Source organism: Chiloscyllium punctatum, chromosome 41, assembly GCF_047496795.1.
Source record: "Chiloscyllium punctatum isolate Juve2018m chromosome 41, sChiPun1.3, whole genome shotgun sequence".
Lineage (NCBI taxonomy): Eukaryota > Metazoa > Chordata > Chondrichthyes > Orectolobiformes > Hemiscylliidae > Chiloscyllium > Chiloscyllium punctatum.
This window is the reverse complement of record NC_092779.1, coordinates 47,893,954-47,912,393: the sequence shown is the minus strand read 5'-3', so window position 1 is coordinate 47,912,393 and position 18,440 is coordinate 47,893,954. Positions and strand designations below refer to the sequence as shown.

Sequence of the window (18,440 nt, the reverse complement as noted above, 5' to 3'; positions counted from 1 at the left end):
AATAGCAAAAAAGAGATAGTAGCAGCCTGATTGAGCAGAAAAATGCACCCTGGCGAGTCAGGGGATCAGGACTGTTGTCCGTGTTTCCTCGAGTAGGTTTCTTTGGTTATCAAACAAACCCTCCCTCAAACCTATAACTCCGAAACCTGTGCACCCAACTGCAAATCTGAAGACGTATTGTCTGTCCTGTTCTCTTCCAATTACCAGAATGAGCCACTCTCTTTGACCTTTCCACATAATGGCTGGTCAACCAATTAATCTTGCTAGCTGACAGACACCAAGACGATCTTACAATAATACAATGGAATACCATGTTATCCTATCATGCATCTCCAACAAGCATGACTCAGAGGGGTTTGCACTTATTTTTCGATAATATTTCTTTTCATTTTTCTAGATTTTCACTTTAATAATCCAAATTTGTGCAGAACATCAATCCTCCAGCATTGTCCTGGAACTAAAAATGAATCTCCTAAAAGAATTGAAACAATCCTGGAGAAAAATCATGGAGATTTTTTAAAAATTGTTTTTCATTTTTCTTCGAATTTCCAACCTGTGGTTCTGTTCAAAAGTTACTTCTTTACTCCTTTGCCCTGTATAGAGTTAAGAGAGCGAAAAATGTAAGTACACTAAATAGAAGTAGAAATAAACTGAATGAACAAAGCAGTGAAATTAAAATGGTAGTAAAACTAATTTACTCTGCAGGATTAGTTAGTTAAATGCAGATGCTTGTTCAGCAGTGTATTGTGGGAAATAATTTTTCCATCACAGAGAAGGATTTTCCCTTAGTTGACTCACTCCATGTGTCATGAATTCAGCAAATTGGTCACCAAATCACACGTTGGATGGGATCACCTGCTTTTTGGAAAGTTTCATGAATCAAATCTATTTCTGGGCCCCAAACCCAGTCCAGGTCAGAGGTACCTGACAGTTGCAATCTTCCAGGAGGCAGCAAATGAATAGGCTACCTTCAAATTCACTATATAGTGAAGGACGATGGGTGGGCTCCCAAGACAGGAAAGCCTTTAGGGAGGCTTGCAGCAGTGGAAAATAGAAGTACCACCAGCTGAGGTGGAGTTGTTGAGGTAGATGAGAGAGTGTGAGTTTGGCTCAAGCTGCAGGCGCTCTCAGAATCTGTCGAATATTTTTTAAAATGGAAGACCTCTGTGACAATAGTGCTGCCTCTGGCAAGAGTGCTTGAGGGTGGAATTGTGCCAACCAGAGTTGCAAATTTCCAATTCTGCCCTTTGACTTGTCTCCAAACCTGTGTGTGTGTGACCAGGAGGTTTCCACATGTTGGTGGCTCAATCCATTTTAACTCTCTCGGTGGTGTTTGCCTACATGATGCATCAGAAGTGAAGGATTATGAGAAGAAAATGTAGCAACTAATTTACAGAATAATGCCTTTTCATTTCTGCTCTTCCACAGACAATGAACAATCAGCCTCACGTTTTAGCTTATGCGCTTCATGAAACTGAAGGTATTCCAGAAAGGTTTGCAGAACTCATCAAGAAACATTTCAACATCATCTACTATGAAGAATTCCTGAAAAATGAAAAAGAACTTGCTGAGAAAATCCAGTTTATTTTTGGTTGGAAACACTATCCCAAAATAGATGAAAAGCTTCTAAAATCTCTACCTCATTTGAAGGCCATTATAAATTATGGAGTCGGTGTGGACCATCTCGACTTACCTATGATCAACAGTTTTGGGGTGAAGGTGGCCAACACTCCTCATGTGGTTGACAATGCTACTGCTGAAATGGGCATGGCGTTAATGTTGGCATCTGCCAGGAATATATTGGAAGGTAAAATGTAAACTATTTTGGCAAACAGACAGATGATGACTTGGAATCTATAACTTTGAACTTTAAAACCAAGGAAGGAGTAGAGCATGTGGTAATAAACATTCAAATTAACATATAATAATCAGAGAAAGCAGAGGTTCAAATCATAAAATTATGCACAACAGAAACATGCTGTCAGATAGACGAACTGCATTTACTGGCTGTTAGTACAACTAGCTCAGTGTGCTGGAGTTGGTGAGTTGAGGGTATTTTTATCTCTTTCTTAAAATTTAAACTTGCTTATATCTAACAGTTAGCTAAAAGCTAATGCATAAATTTATGAACCAGGGCCTAAGCAGAGGTATGCAAATTATCACTGTAGGATAGCTAGGTTAGTAAATGAAGGAAGCTAGTTTGAACTTTCTTTCTGTAACTGGAGTTCAGTTTCAGAATTATTACACATAGCACCTCAGTGCAACTTGAATGGGATGCTGGAAGTTTGGTGAATTGATGAAGTTAGATGAAGGAGGTGCTTCTTTGGCTTTTTTTCACATTTTCACCCTGTAGGAATTACTTAATTTCACTCATCCCTTGTGTATCCAATTTATAGGCAAAGGAAAAAGCTAGAAGGATCAAAACGAGAGGGCACAAACTTAAGTTTAAGGTAAAAGACAGAAAATTACAGACCGATTAGCCTAGCCTTGGTCATGGAGTCCACTGTGAAGGATGAGATTTCTGAAAACTTGGGAAAGCATGGTAAAATAGGGCAAAGTCAGCATGGTTTCATCAAGGGGAAGTCATGCCTGACAAATCTGTTTGAATACTTTGAGGAAGTAACTAGCATGTTAGACCAAGAAGAACCAATGGATATATCTATTTGGACTCCAAGAAGGCCTTTGACAAGGTGCCGCACAGCAGGCTGAGTAAGATAAGGGCTCATGGTGTTAGAGGCAAGGTGCTACCAGAAATAGAAACCTGGCTGTCTGGCAGGAAGCAGAGAATGAGGATAAAAACATCTTTCTCAGGATGGCAGCCGGTGACAAATAGTGTTCCACAAGGCTCAGTGTTGGCACTACAACTTTCATTTCATGCATTAATGATCTAGATGAAGGAACTGAGGGCATTCTGGTTCAGTTTGCAGACAATACAAAAGTAGGGACAGGCAGCATTGAGGAGATGGGGAGGCTGCAGAAGATTTGGACAAGTTAAGGGAGTGGACAAAGAAGTGGCATATGGAGTAAAACCTGGGAAAGTGTAAGGTCATGCGCGTTGGTAGGAAGAATAGAGGCATGGACTATTTTCTAAATGGGGAGAAAATTCAGAAATCTGAAGTGCAAAGAGAATTGGGAGTTCTAGTCTAGGATTCTTTCAAGTAAACTTGCAAGTTGAGTCAGTAGATAGGAAGGCAAATGCAATGATGGCACTTCTTTTGAGAGGACCTGACTAGAAAGACAGGGATGTACTTCTGAGGCTCAATAAGGCTCTGGTCAGGCTGCATTTGGAGTATTGTGTGTAGTTTTGGACTCCATATCTCAGGAAGATGTACTGGCTCTGGAGCATGTTCAGAGGAGGTTCAGGAGAATGGTCCCAGGAATGAAAAGCTTAACGTATGAGGAATTTTTGAGGACTCTGGCTCAATACGCAATGGAGTTTGGAAGGATGAGGGGGTATCGAACTGAAACTTCTAAAATACTGAATGGCTGGACAGAGTGGATGTTGGGAAGATGTTTCTACTGCTAGGAGAGATTAGGACCCGAGGGCACAGCCTTTTATAACGGAGATAAGGAGAAACCCCTTTAGCCAGAGAGTGTGAATCTATGGAATTCACTGCCACAGAAGGCTGTGGAGGTCAGATGATTAAGTATATTTTAGACAGAGATAGATAGGTTCTTGATTGTCAAGGGGGTCAAGTGTTATGGGGAGAAAGCAGAATGGGGTTGAGAAACTTATCAGTTATGATTGAGTAGCAGAGCAAACGTGATGGGCTGAATGGCCTAATTTTTGCTCCTATGTCTTATGGACAGGAAAAGGAATGTACCTTGTAAAAATATATAAACTATGAAAAGATTTGGTTGCTTTATCTGATTAAAATTATTAACTTCTGAGTGTTCTAGTCTTCATAAAAATAATATCTGAAAACTGAATTCAACAGAATTGATCTCAGTTTAACCATGCAGTTCACTCAGGGACTCCACGTCTTACCATATGGGGATACTACATTTCACAATATGAATTGTTTCTCTTGTGGATGTGGTATTTTACATAAACAGTGGGCATTTATGATGTATGGGTTATAAAAGGAAAGTCTTTACATAAGCCCCCCACCAAAATGACTGAAAATTGATTTTCAATTTAGCACATGAGCCTCAATTGGTAATATCAGATTTGTGCACACTTCTTCCCTGGTTTTCATATGAAACCAACTATTTTGTTGGTGCTACAGTGCTGAAGATGTGCACAAGGCTTCTAAGTTTAATAGTTGCAGGTATAAAAGTTAAATAACCCAAATAGCACTGTAGTGACATCTCAAGATAATCTGCTAATCTGCAAGCAGTACTGCAACAGATTGTTGACCTATTTATTGCCAGACAACGAGGATATTGGACAATATTGGCCTTCAATTTTCACCTTCTTCCAGCTTCTGAAAAACATTCTTTGTGAATGTCATCACCCTGAAATGGTAACTCTGTTTCTCTCTCCACAGATGCTGCCTGACCCGCTGAATATTTCCAGCAGTTTTATATTTTTATTTCTGAAACACATTTATTAGTCTGCTCTTGACTAGTTTGATTTTAAAATTTTAGGTCAGAAGATTACAACTTGTCCAGACACTAAAATGTACCCTTTGAGTTGGTACGGAGTCGAAGTGACTGGAGCCACTCTTGGGATCATTGGAATGGGACGGATCGGATACAAAGTTGCTCAAAGAGCCAAAGGATTTGAGATGAAAATTCTGTATTACAACAGAAACAGGAGGTAGGATTTATTGGAGGTTCCAAATAAAGATCATTTTGTAACAGTGCATAGATATTATCTGTTAATAGTATATTGAGGTGCACATTATTAAAAAAATCACACCACAGCAGGTTATACTTCTTAAACAAATTTAGATTAAATCTTTCATCTTTTAGATTGGGATATGGTGGTTTAGGTTCTTTAGTATGTAAATCCCAGAATTACATTCTCAAGGTGACGTCAGCTTATTTAATAATAGGTGTAATCTCAGCTCAGACAGTTACATGGAGAGTGTGGATAGATGCCCATCAGCTATGATTGAATGGTGGAGTGGACTCGATGGGCTGAATGGCCTTACTTCCACTTCTATTTCTTATGGTCTTATGGTGTGATTTTTAACTGAAGTTGTTTAATATATCATTACAACGCCATGACACTGTAACCTTTTTGCTATAATTTCTGTGTTATATGATCATGTTCCACAACACCTGATAAAGAGGCAGTGCCTTGAAAGCTAGTGCTTCCAAATAAACTTGTTGGACTATAATCTGGTGTTGTGTGAGTTTTGACTTTGTCCACCCCAGTCCACACCGACTCCTCTAAATCATGAGGTCCACATTGACATACTAGCACATTAGTCCATGATGAGTTAACTCATCATCCCGGCTCTAACTGTGGCTTTTCTCCCTTCCTATAACTGTCATTGATCACACTCCTTAGCTCCTGAAAATTCCTTATTGCCTCTAACTGCTGCTCCAACTGACACATGCGCTCGGATAGGATTTGCAACCAAAGACTCTTCCCATGGACGTAATCATCAGTAACATGGCAACTCTCCCTCAACTCCCACACCTGACAGGAAGAGCACATCACTCTACTAAAGGCCATCTTTGCTCCTTCACAATCTACTAGCCCAAAAAATAGCACCGTCTTATTGTTCTTAAATAAAAACTTTGGGAGAAACTGAGGGCTGCAGATGCTAGAGATTAGAATCAAGATTAGAGTGGTGCTGGAAAGGCACAGCAGGTCAGGCAGCATCCAAGGAGCAGGAAAATCAGGAATGATGAAGGGCTCCTGCCCGAAACATCAATTTTGCTGCTCCTCAGATGCTGCATGACCTGCTGTGCTTTTCCAGTACCACTCTAATAAAAATACTGCTCCAGGCTAACTTAATACTTATAGCTTATATTTTTAAAATTTAATCAGGAGACAGATCGGAATTAATATAATCAAGAAATAACCCACTGTACTTACTGTTGTTGATTTACAGTAAGGCTACACTTAAAAACTAAGCACTTATCCGTTCCTATGCTGTGAGCTCTCCCACAGAGGTTCCTCCAGGTTCAGCTCTGAATTTCGCTGTTTGTTAATTTTTCATGGACACACTCTGATGTCCAGACATACTTGAACTTAACAGCAAAGGTAGTAACTGTGCAGATTCACTGCTGTGTCAGACAGCAGTATAGGTTTCTTTCTTTAACCATGTGGTCAATGCTTTTCTCTGTCTTCCTCCTTTTTAAAGTGCTGATGTTTTGATCTGTTGTTCCCCCCTAAGTTCCAAATCAACATAACAGTAAATACAACAGTAATTGCTGCTCCTGGAATTCAAGGAAATCACCTCCAACACCTAATACATTTCAAATAAGGAGCAGCTCTTACATCCACAATGTTTTCCTGTCTTCCATCTTGGATTATGCAGAATCAATGACATAGGAAGAGTAAACGACTTGGTTCTGAGGAGACAATATAGGAAATTAGGCAGGAATTTGAAAAGTAGTTCCTCAAAGGTAGTAAAATCTGGATTGACTCTCTACCATGAGCGAGTGAGAGTTGGAATATGAGGATAGAACAGATGAATGTGTGGCTGAGGAGCTGGTGTGGGGGAGAAGGATGCACATTTTTGGATCATGGTAATCTCTTCTGGGTAAAAAAGTGACCTGTATAAGAAGGACGATAGCACCTGAATTGGAAGGGGACTAATACACTGTTGGGGAGATTCGCGAGGGATGCTCGGGAGGATGGACCCAGGGAGATAATGAGAAAAGAGATCAGTCTGAGACTGCTGCAACTGGAAAATGGAGTACCTCAGTTAAGGCAGGCAGGAATAAAGCAGAGAACAGGTTGGACTGATGAATTCAAATACATTTATTTCAATGCAAGAAGCCCAATAGGTAAGGCAGATGAACTCAGGCCATGTTTGGGAACATAGGACTGGGATATCATAGCAATTACAAAAACATGGCTCAGGGATGGACAGGACTGGCAGCTTAATGTTCCAGGGTATAGATGCGATAGGAAGGATAGAAAGGGGGGCATGAAAGGAAGGCGAGTGGTGCTTTTGATTAGGAATATCATAACAGCTGTACTTCGGGAGGATATTCTGGGAGTCCATCCAGGAAATTTATTTGGGCTGAACTCAGAAATAAGGAAGAGATGATCACCTTATTGGGATTGTACTACAGACTCCTCAGTAGTCAGTAGGAAATTGAGAAGCAAATTTGTAAAGAGATCTCAGTTATCGGTAAGAATTATAGGGTGGTAATGTTAGGGAATTTGAACATTCCAAACAGACTGACACTGCCATAGTGTTAAGGGCTTGGACGGACAGGAATTTGCTACACATGTACAAGAATATTTTCTGATTCAGTATGTGAATGTACCCACAAGAAAAGGAGCAAAACTTGACCTACTCTTGGGAAATAAGGCAGTGCAGGTGACTGAGGTGTCAGTGGGGGAGCACTTTGGGGCTAGTGATCATAATTCTCTTGCTTTCAAAATAGTGATAGAAAAATGATGGACCAGATCTAAATTTCAAGTTCTAAACTGGAGGTAGAACAATTTTGATAGAATTAAGCAAAATCTTTCAAATGTAGATTGGGGGTGGGTATCTGCAGGTAAAGGGACCACTGGAAAGTTGGAAGCCATCAAAAATGATTTAATGAGAGTTCACAGAGAGTATGTTCTTGTGAGGGTGAAGGGTACGCTTATTCGGTACAGGGAATGCTGGACGACAAGAGAAATTGACGTATTCGTCAAGATAAAGGAGGCATACGGCAAATACAGACAGCAGAAATTGAATGATTCCCTCGAAGAATATAAAGGCCATAGAAGTATACTTAAAGAGGGAAATCAGGATGGCAAAAAGGGGCTTTAGCAAATAGGGTTAAGGAGAATCCAAAAGGACTTTATAAATAAATGAAGGACAAAAGGGTAACTAGGGAGAGAACAGGACCCCTTAAAGATCAGCAAGACTGCCTACATATGGAACCGCAGTAGATGGGGGTAATATACCACACGAGTATTTTACATCAGTGAATCCTGTGGAGAATGATATGGAAGCTAGAGAACATGAGGAAATAAATGGTTTCATTTTGAAAAATGTCCCTATTACAGAAGATGATGTGCTGACTGTCTTAGAATGATTGAAGATGGATAAATCAAGTGTACCCTAACATTTTGGAAGCGAGAGGGATGATTGTTGGGCCCTTTGCTCAGATATTTGAATCATCAATAGCCACAGGTGAGATGCTGGACGACGGGGAAAGCCAGGGAACTACAGACCAGTGATTCTGACATCAGTGGTCGGCAAGCTTTTGGATGCGATCCTGAGGGACAGGATTTCCATGTATTTGGAAAGGAAAGGACTGATTAGGGATAATCAACATGACTTTGACCATGGGAAATCGTGTCTCATGAACTTAATTGATTTTTTTGAAGAAGTAACAAAGAGGATTGATGAAGACAGAGCAATGGACATGACCTATACTGACTTCAGTAAGGCGTTCAAAAAAAGTTTCTCGTGGTAGACTGGTTAGCAAGGTTGGAAATTAGGGAGAACTAGCCAATTGGATACAGAACTGGCTCAAAAGGTAGAATACAGAGGGTGGTGGTGGAGGGTTGCTTTTCAGAATGGAGACCTATGACCAGGAGATGTCACAAGGATTTGGTGGTGGGTTCAGTGCTTTTTGTCATTTATGTAAATGATTTGGATATGAAAATAGAAGGTATAGTTAGTAAATTTGCAGATGACACCAAAATTGTTGATATAGTGGATAGCCAAGAAGGTTACCTCAGAGTACAACAGGACCTTGATAAGATGGGTCGATGGGCTGAGGAGTGGCAGATGGAGTTTAATTTAGATAAATGTGAGGTGCTGCATTTTGGAAAGGCAAATCAGGGCAGGATTTATACACCTAATGGCAAGGTCCTGAGGAGTGTTGCTGAACAAAGAGACCTTGGAGTGCAGGTTTATATTTCCTTGAAAGTAGAGCCACAGATAGTTAGGATAGTGAAGAATGCATTTGGTACACTTACCTTTATTGGTCAGTGCATTGAGTATAGGAGTTGGGAGGTCATGTTGCAGCTGCACAGATATTGTTGAGGCCATTTTTGGCATTGTTGTGTTGCCATTTTCTTACCAGACCATAGTGGCCGCTCTCTTCATTGGTGATTTAACCTGAGGGTCACCAGACCTCAGGCCAGGGAAGAGGTTGAGAAGGAGAGTCCACCATGGTAACCTCAAACCAGTAATGGGAATTGAACCCACACTGTTGGCATCACACTTTCAAATCACACTTAGTTTTGCACCTTCTCCACTAGGTACTTCCACATACTGAATCAGAAAATTTTCTTGTACACATTTAATAAATTCCTCTACTTCTAAACCCTTAATGCCACGGCAACCCAATCTACATTTGGAAAGTTAAAATCCCCAACCATAACCACCCTATTATTTTTACACGTAACTGAAATCTCCTTTCAAATTTATTTCTCAATTTCCCACTGACTATTATGCAATCTACAATACAATCCCAATAAGGTGATCATCCCTTTCTTATTTCTCAGTTCCACTCAAATAACTTCCCTGGGTGTATTCCCAGGAATATCCTCCCTAAGTACAGCAGTAATGCTATCCCTTATCAAAAACGCCACTCCCCTCCTCTCTTGCCCCACCTCCCACTTTCTATCCTTCCTATAGCATCTGTTTCCAGGAGCATTAAGCTGCTCGTCCTGTCCATCCCTGAGCCACATCTCTATAATTGCCATGATACCCCAGTCCCATGTTCCTAACCATGCTCTGAGTTCATCTGCCTTCCCTTCTAGGCTTTTGCATTGAAATAAATGTAGTTTAATTTATCAGTCCTACCTTCTTCTCTGCTTTGGCCCTGCCTGTCCTGACTGTTTGACTCACTCATTTTCCCAACTGTACCAGTCTCAGATTGATCTCTTTCATCACTATTTCCCTGGGTCCAACCCCCCCAACCCCTTGACCCACCTTACCAGTTTAAAATATTCCCAAGTAGCTTGAGTAAATTTCCCTGCCAGTATATTAGTCCCCTTCTAATTCAGGTGCAATCTGTCCTTCTTGTACAGGTAACTTCTACCCCAGAAGAGATTCCAATGATCCAAAAATGTGAACCCTTCTCCCCTGCACCAGCTCCTCAATCACACATTCATCAGATCTATCCTCCTATTCCTATCCTCACTAGCTCATAGCACTGGGAGTAATCCAGATATTACTACTCTCAAAGACCTCCTTTTTAAATTCATGCCTAACTTTTTTTATCTCCCTTCGGAATCTCATGATTTTCCCTTTCTATGTTGTTAGTTCCAATGTGTCTCTCCCCTTTGAGATCATTCTGCACCCTCTCAGAGATGTCTTTGAACTTGGCACCAGAGAGACAACACACCATACTGATTTCTTGCTGTCGGCTGCAGAAACGTCTGTCTGTCCCTCTGACTGCAGAGTACCCTATCACAATCAATCGCTTGGAACCCAATGTCCCCTGATTACATTAGAGCCAATCTCGATACCAGAAACTTGGCATTTCATGCTACACTCTCCTGAGAGTCCATCATCCCCTACATTTTCCAAAACAGCATACTAAACTAAACTGGATACCAGGTACTAAAAATTCTCTATCTTTATCATAACACTTGTTTCATCTATTTTTAGGACTGAGGAAGAAGAGAGGCTGGTTGGGGCTTGTTACTGTGCAAAAATTGATGATCTCCTCCTGAAGTCAGATTTTGTGATGATTGTAGTAAGCTTGACTCCTCAAACTTCCAAAATGATTGGGGAAAGAGAGCTCAGTCTAATGAAACCCAACGCTATTCTTATTAATATCTCCCGTGGTAAGAAAATATATATGTGATTGCTTATTTTACAAATATAGATGTCGTTTGCAAAAATGTTTTCACCATCTGTTTGCTATGACTAAGTTCCTTATTTAAGAGGTTTCTGATTTTGTAATTCTATTAAATCTTTTATAAAAGTGACACATTTCTAACACAGAAAATTATTAAAACTAATTTTTTTGGACGGGTTTTCCAAGATTCCATAGTTTATACTCTTCTTCACAGGAGCACTTGTGAATTCCACTGATGGATGGTTTCAGCATTGCATCTCCAGGGAGCAGCCTAAATACTTATGTAGTTATGTCAGCTAAATAGTAAGGATCAAACAGGACTGGGCAAGACACTTCTTGTATATAAGAACATATAACAGAGCTTTCCATGCGGTAGTTAAACTCATTCACCACCTCACAAAGTGGACTACCCAAAGTCAACTCGAAGGTCAAGATTAGAGCAGTACTGCTGGTATATAAACTGTATGAAATTTTCATCTATAGTGCATGAAATATTGAGAAAAGGACTATAAATCAGTATAAGAAAGCTTGGTTGTGGTGATGTGTAAGCAGGATCTGCTTCAGGATGACCTGAAGCTAAGTGGAGAATTGGAAGCCATTGAAAGAGTTTTAGAATGAGTCTGGAGAAAAATAAATCCTGCATAAGTTTCAGGTGAAGATGCATTGAAGTAGTGGCAGAGGCAAGTGATGATACTTGGTCATATCATCCAGCAGAAGTTCATAACCAAAGAAGGGGCTTCATGGATTGAGGTTTGTGCTCAGAGCTGACAGCATCACTTATAATCAGAGGGAACAATGTGTGCACATTGCTTTATATGCTGCTGACACCTTTGGCCCTTCTGGATGAAGATCCCAATTGTTTAGGGTGGCAGCATGGTGGCTCAGTGGTTAGCACTGCACCAGGGTCCCAGGTTTGATTCCAGCCTCGGGCGTCTGTCTGTGTGGAATTTGCACATTCTCCCCGTGTCTGAGTGGGTTTCCCCCGGGTGCTCTGGTTTCCTCCCACTGTCCAAATATGTGCAGGTTAGGTGGCTTGACAATGCTAAATTTCCCTTAGTGTTAGGTGCATTAGTCAGAGGGGCATGGGTCTGGGTGGGTTACTCTTCGGAGGGTGGGTGTAGACTGGTTGGGCCGAAGGGCCGATTTCCACACTGTAGGGAATCTAATCTAATCTAAATACCTTTGTGCACGAAGTTTAGCAGTCAAAGAGTTATCCACCAGTGGCTGTGCCAGAGAGGTGCCACCTTCAGAGACAGTCAATTCTGGAGAATGACCAGGGAGTATACATCATACAGGCTTTTGCACTTGACCTTTCACATGCTTGTAACCTTTGTTGGTTCCCTCTAAAAGCCCTCTGATGTGTATGCTGCAGTTTCCTCCCTCACAGGCCCAGTCACTTAGCCTGCACTTACAATTTCCAGATGGAAGGCAATAGTAAGCACTCTTCCTCCTCGTCATTATTGCAATATTCTCCCAGCCTCAACATGACTCCTCAAATATCCACAGCCACTTACCAGTGGTCTATCCCATCAACCTAGAAGGAATTGCACTTGCACAAGTCTAAAACTAACCCATCTACATTTACCCACAGCAGCCACTCAGGCCCAGGCACATGAGGTGAACATGTCTGGTTTTGTCATTCATGTCCCTATGTCTTCAAGCCACTACTGACTTGTTCTAACCATTGTAACAGTGCTGCTATTAAACCAGAATGCCTTGTCCATGGAGAAACATAATGAACAGTAATCAAGAAAACAGGAGATAGTGGTTACCTCAACCAATCATTTTTGAGTTAATGAAGTCTTTGTAAAGTTAACATTACAGTTATATGTTAGATGCAATACTTTTCCCTAACTGACATTAATTTCAAGTAAAATGAATGATATGGCCTCCACAACTGCAATAAAACATTTTTGGGATAAATTTCCCCAAAATAAATGTTGCTAAAATGATATAACTTTTACTTTGCCTGCATATTACAAATCTTTGTTCCATATACAGAAGACTATGAGACCAAGCTAACATAGTTTGCTTGATATCTCAAGGTGGAGTGATTGATCAGGATGCTTTAGTGAAAGCGCTTCAGAACGGGGTTATTCGTGCAGCAGCACTAGATGTCTCTGAACCAGAGCCCCTTCCGAGGTATGTTGTCACGTACATTTATTCATATTATCATTTCAAAAATAACAATCAATAATCTTGGCACAGACACCCATTTAACATCACAACCATCTCGTGCTTTTCCTAAAAGGAATCATCCTATACTACAATTACCAAATGTCATTCTGACTCCCCACATTGGAGGTGCTACTGAAAAGACCACTCATGAAATGCTGGAGAAAATGATTGAAAATGCTGTGGCTGCTGTTCGTGGATTTCCGATGCCTGACGAAGTGCTGCTGTCATGATGGGTATAAGCAGTAGAGATTTGTGATGCTTTGATACTAATACACTGTAGGAATGACCACCTCAACATCAGTTCATTCAAAACAAGAATGTCAACATTTTAGTGAAGAAATAAGGTTTTATATCCTGTTGTCAGCCAAAATAATACTGGAATTTTCCTTTTCCCTCCTTTCATATTAATTTATAAAATTCAGGCCAGCTCTCACACTCAAGCACAAGAATCTTCGTGCAGATATGACAAGATGAATAATGAATTGACTTAACAAGTAAAACATTGTGATTCTACTTCTGCCCACCAACACTATATTCATCAGACCCAGCACAGGAACAGGGGCTGATCAATACTGAGGCCCACCTCTGTTCATTGAAATAACAGCCCAGTCTGGTGATGTGTACAGCTCCTTGACATTCACTCTTTTACTACCCCATGCCCTCAAGACATCCCTCGTCTCTGTGTAACCCCGAGCCGTCATCCAATATCCATGGTAAAAATAACTCACAAGCTCTATACTAACAATTGCAAATCCTTGGGAAGGTGATAAATCTGACAAAATAAATAAACATTACTTGAATTTCACTTGAAAACCATGATCTCAGACCAAGTCAAAATCTGTCAAAATAAGAAAGTTCATATTCTGTTTGACCACTATGTGAACTAACCTTCCAGAGCAGAATCAAACAGTTGTTTTGAAAGTCAGCCAACTATTCATAACAAGATTCCATTGAAGAACTGGGTCAACAAACTCTCCTTGGCTTAATTTAGTAAAGCATTTGAAGATAATCAGATGCCGAGCCTTCTGCCAAAGTTTGAAAACCAAGCAAATGGATGAACTAAACTTCAAGGAAACCATCAAAGTTATGGGTACATTTCACACTGTTAGATCCAAACTTCAACATTCTATATATGAAGCAGGAGCAAGAGTAGGCCCCTTAAAAGCTGCTTCACCATCCACTATATCGTGGGGGATCTGATTGTGGCCTCAACTCCACATTCCCACCAACTGGATAACATTAGATTCCCTTGGTCAGTCAAGGGAGTAGAACTGTTGTACAAGCCAGATTAGCATTTTATCCATGGATGATGTACTCCAATACATCTCAAAATTTTCTATTTTCGCAATCATTTTCATTCCTTTATCAGCTTGCCAGATATCAGAGGTTGACAGGCTAGCAAACACAGTGTTTAGCAGTCACTCACATTTCTGAAATAAGTTAAAAATCACACAACACCAGGCTATAGTCCAATAGGTTTATTTGGAAGCACTAGCTTTCGGAGCGCTGCTCCTTACCAGGGGGTTGTCACAACCACCTGACGAAGGAGCAGTGCTCAGAAAGCTAGTGCTTCCAATTAAACCTGTTAGACTATAGCCTGGTGATGTCTGATTTTTAACGTTGTACACCCTAGTCCAACACCGACATCTCCAAACCATTTCTGAAATAAGCTGCATCATCACTCACTGTATTAGAAACAGACGTAATTCTATTGTTAGTTTTAAAATGGTTATGGAAAAGACAGACCTGATGTAAAAGTTGAAGTCCTAAGTTGGAGTAAGGCCAATTTTGATAGTATTAGGCAAGAACTTTCACAAGTTGATTGGGAGAGGCTATTCACAATAAAGGGATATGGCAGATGGAGTGTAATTTAGACAAATGTGAGGTGTTGCCTTTTGGTATGGCAAATCAGGGCAGAACTTATACAGTTAATGATACAGTCCTGGAGAGTGTGGCTGAAAAAAAGAGACCAAAGGGTGCAGGTGCACAGTTAGTGGAGTGGGAGGTAAACAGGGTGATAATGTGATGATACTGTGGCTTTAAGAAGTACATATTGTCCTGTGTTTTTTTGAAGAGAGGTTTCAAGACAGAGACAACAAGCTGGCTATTTGAATCCAGTAAAGTAAAGAGCTTATGAGGCTTTGGGTAATTTTTTTAAGCTGGAGCAATGGAGGCAGCCGAAATGAGTGGGGTCAGGTTTCCACAGAACCAGCACTGTTTTTAGTGTTAATGCTTCAGTGGCAGTTGTTAGGTTCTTGAAGCTGGGTGGAAGCTGCAATACATTTCTCCCTGCTACTCTCACACACACAGACACACACACAGACACACACACACACACACACACACAGACACACACAGAGTCTTCTTGTTTTTTTTCTTTCCTCCTAGACTAGACAATTGCCTGTAAGACAATCTATTTTGCTGAATTTACCTTTATTGGGGGTGTGTTTATGGGATGTTACTATATTGGAACAGTTACTGTTTATTCATTAAGTAATATATTGTTCTGTTAAGTTTTCTGTTAGAGTTAAATTATTACAATTTGTCTTCTAATGTATTTTAACTATCATGTATGAGTCAAGTGCATTTTGCTTCAACACTGGTAATTTGACCAATCAAATTGCACCCAGAACACAATGCCTTTAAAGTAAGAAAAGGGTACAGTCTAGTCTACTTTCTTAATATATAAATTCAAAATATATTGTGATCCATAACAAATTAGTGACTCTTGTTGGGATCAAAATCTCTATTTCTAGATTGGATTTAAGATTATGGGACTCAAAGGCAGTGAGTAGTAAGTATTGACGTTTTTTCATTTCAAGCATTGTATTTCGTTGGTTTAAACAGGGTGTGCCTTGTGTAATAATGGCTCTTTCAGTCACTAAGGGTTTCCTCAGGGTGGAAGAAGTCAGTTCAAAAGTTTTACAGAAAGTGAGCAAGGCAAAGCTTCCAGAATTGGCAAAAAAGCTGGAGGTGGGGTTGTCTGGACCTGTGAGGAAAGTGGAGATGTTTGTGGCAATTGCACAGGATTTACAATTGTCAGGAATACAATCAGAATCTTTGGAAATGGCTAATATTTGATTGCAAGTGAAGCAGCTGGAATTAAAGGCAATGGAAAGGGAAAAAGAAAGGAAATAATAGCCAGATCAGAACAAAAAGGAAGAGAAAAGGAAATGGAACTTTGAATTATGATTAAAAGCAGAAGCTAAAGGAGAGAAAGGCCCCAACAGAAGAAAGGGGAAAGGGGGACAGAGAGAGAGGAGAGAGAGAGAGAGAGAGAGAGAGAGAGAAGAAAAGGAGTGTGGTGATTGGAACCAGTAGGAATGCAAATGCAGGCCACCTGTTTACTCTAAGCAAGAGAGACAGTTTACTTCAGAGGATGATGTTAGGTGCCAGAACCACAGAAGTGGCCCCGCACAATTTACCGTGACTGATAATGCTTATAATGTATAATCGACCAGTTTATGACAATCAACTGGTTTCTACTGGAAAAGCACTGCTCCTAAGACTGCAACTAAAGCCTCAGATGCTGTAATGATTGGAAAGGACAACTTGTATTAAGCTAGGACATCTACAAGACGACATGTCATTGATCCTGTGAAAAGCATTCAATTGATGCAGCCTCTTTCATGCACTTTCTTGCAGAATGTGTCAGGGTTCTATGGTAGTTGCAAAGTGAGACAAAAGCAATCACCAACTGGTTTACCATCTTCTAAGATCTCGGGAGTCATGAACTGAGTTGGAAGTAGCAAAATCCTGAAAGGACTTTAGTCTTCTTTAGGTCTACCATCATTGTTGATTATGTTGCAAGAAGAAAATACATTCTTTTGAAAATACACATTTTGGATGAGCCCTTCCACAGGTAATTGCTTTAGGACTCTGATCGTGTCCCCTTGTTTTCCAAGTATCAATATGTTACCATGTGGCATATGACTATTTGAAGACATTATACGATATTGGACGTATTCCTTTGGAAAATGATGAGGACCAAAGTGATCCCAATGTTAATCTGGTGAAGCAAAACTTTCCAAATGAATGTGGCAAGCAATTAGATTAGATTACTTACAGTGTGGAAACAGGCCCTTCGGCACAACAAGTCCACACCGACCCGCCAAAGCGCAACCCACCCAAACCCATTCCCCTACATTTACCCCTTCACCTAACACTACGGGCAATTTAGCATGGCCAATTCACTTAACCTGCACGTTTTTGGACTGTGGGAGGAAACCGGAGCACCCAGAGGAAACCCACGCAGACACAGGGAGAATGTGCAAACTCCACACAGTCAGTCGCCTGAGGTGGGAATTGAACCCGGGTCTCTGGTGTTGTGAGGCAGCAGTGCTAACCACAGTGCCACTGTGCCACCGTGCCGCAATCTCTATTGGTGACCAATTGCACCTGGCAAAATGCATTGAGGTTCATGAGAAACACACTTTTGGATAATTTTGTTGAACTCTCATTAACTCAGGTAGACATTCGGTGGATTCCTCTTGACATCTCTCTGTTGAGCAGTGAAAGATCTACACAAATTTGCTAGGTTTGGGTACAGCACTATGCTTGAACATTGCTCAGCTGGTTTCATAACTGGAGAAAAAAACACCTTATTTTGGTCATCTCTACATATTGTTTCACTCAAGAATGCTGTGTCTTACATCAAGAGACAACGTGTACTTCGGTAAACTCTCTAACCTTACCATTCTGAAAATAGACACCTCTCAAAAAGATCTTGGTATGGGTCTGCTGCAGGACAACTAATGTGTCACATTCAGATCCAAAACCCATCACAATGGCACAGGAAAATAATTCCAATACTGAAAGTGAAATGCTGGCATGGGTATTTGGCATCTTGAGGTTCCACGATATTCGTTTGATAAATACTTTGCAGTCCAAACTGTTCAGAAGCCTGTGGAAACAATTTGCAGGGAGCAACTTACAGGTAAAGATAAAGTTTCCACAGTCCTACTGGACCATAGGGCTGCTCTCTAATGAGAGAGAGATGACTGGTAATGGTATAACCTGAGGGTCACCACACCTCAGGCAAGGGGAGAGGTTGAGAAGGACAATCCTTTATTATAACCTCAGCTGGTGCAGCTGAACCCATACTGTTAGTATTATTGTAAATTGTAAACCAGCTGTCCAACCAACTAAGTTATTCACCACCCCGCCCCCCCCCCCCCCCCCTTACAAGTGCAATACCACAGTTCCAATATCTTCTCATTAAAATCCACAAAGGTTATAACCTCGAAGTTCAGTAGAAACAGGAATCCTGGATAATAATGGCTTGGAAATCCAGCTGGACCCTTAGATCAGCAGGTCGATGTAGATTAAAACACAGGATCAGGAACAGGAAGGGCCACTCAGCCCCTCGAGCC

General features: G+C 40.7%; 1 protein-coding gene across 2 annotated transcripts in view; it reads left to right on the top strand.

Moving 5' to 3' along the window:
* LOC140465042 (probable 2-ketogluconate reductase) overlaps nucleotides 1-18,222 on the top strand; it is a 57,502-nt gene extending 39,280 nt beyond the window's left edge. For both annotated transcript variants that reach the window (XM_072560865.1, XM_072560866.1), the window contains 5 exons: nucleotides 1,429-1,807; nucleotides 4,591-4,762; nucleotides 10,698-10,876; nucleotides 12,936-13,032; nucleotides 13,142-18,222. In XM_072560865.1, coding sequence (XP_072416966.1) covers nucleotides 1,429-1,807; nucleotides 4,591-4,762; nucleotides 10,698-10,876; nucleotides 12,936-13,032; nucleotides 13,142-13,298 — 984 coding nt within the window. In that variant the 3' untranslated portion in view covers nucleotides 13,299-18,222. The remainder of the gene's footprint in view (nucleotides 1-1,428; nucleotides 1,808-4,590; nucleotides 4,763-10,697; nucleotides 10,877-12,935; nucleotides 13,033-13,141) is intronic.
* Nucleotides 18,223-18,440: the final 218 nt, after the last annotated feature.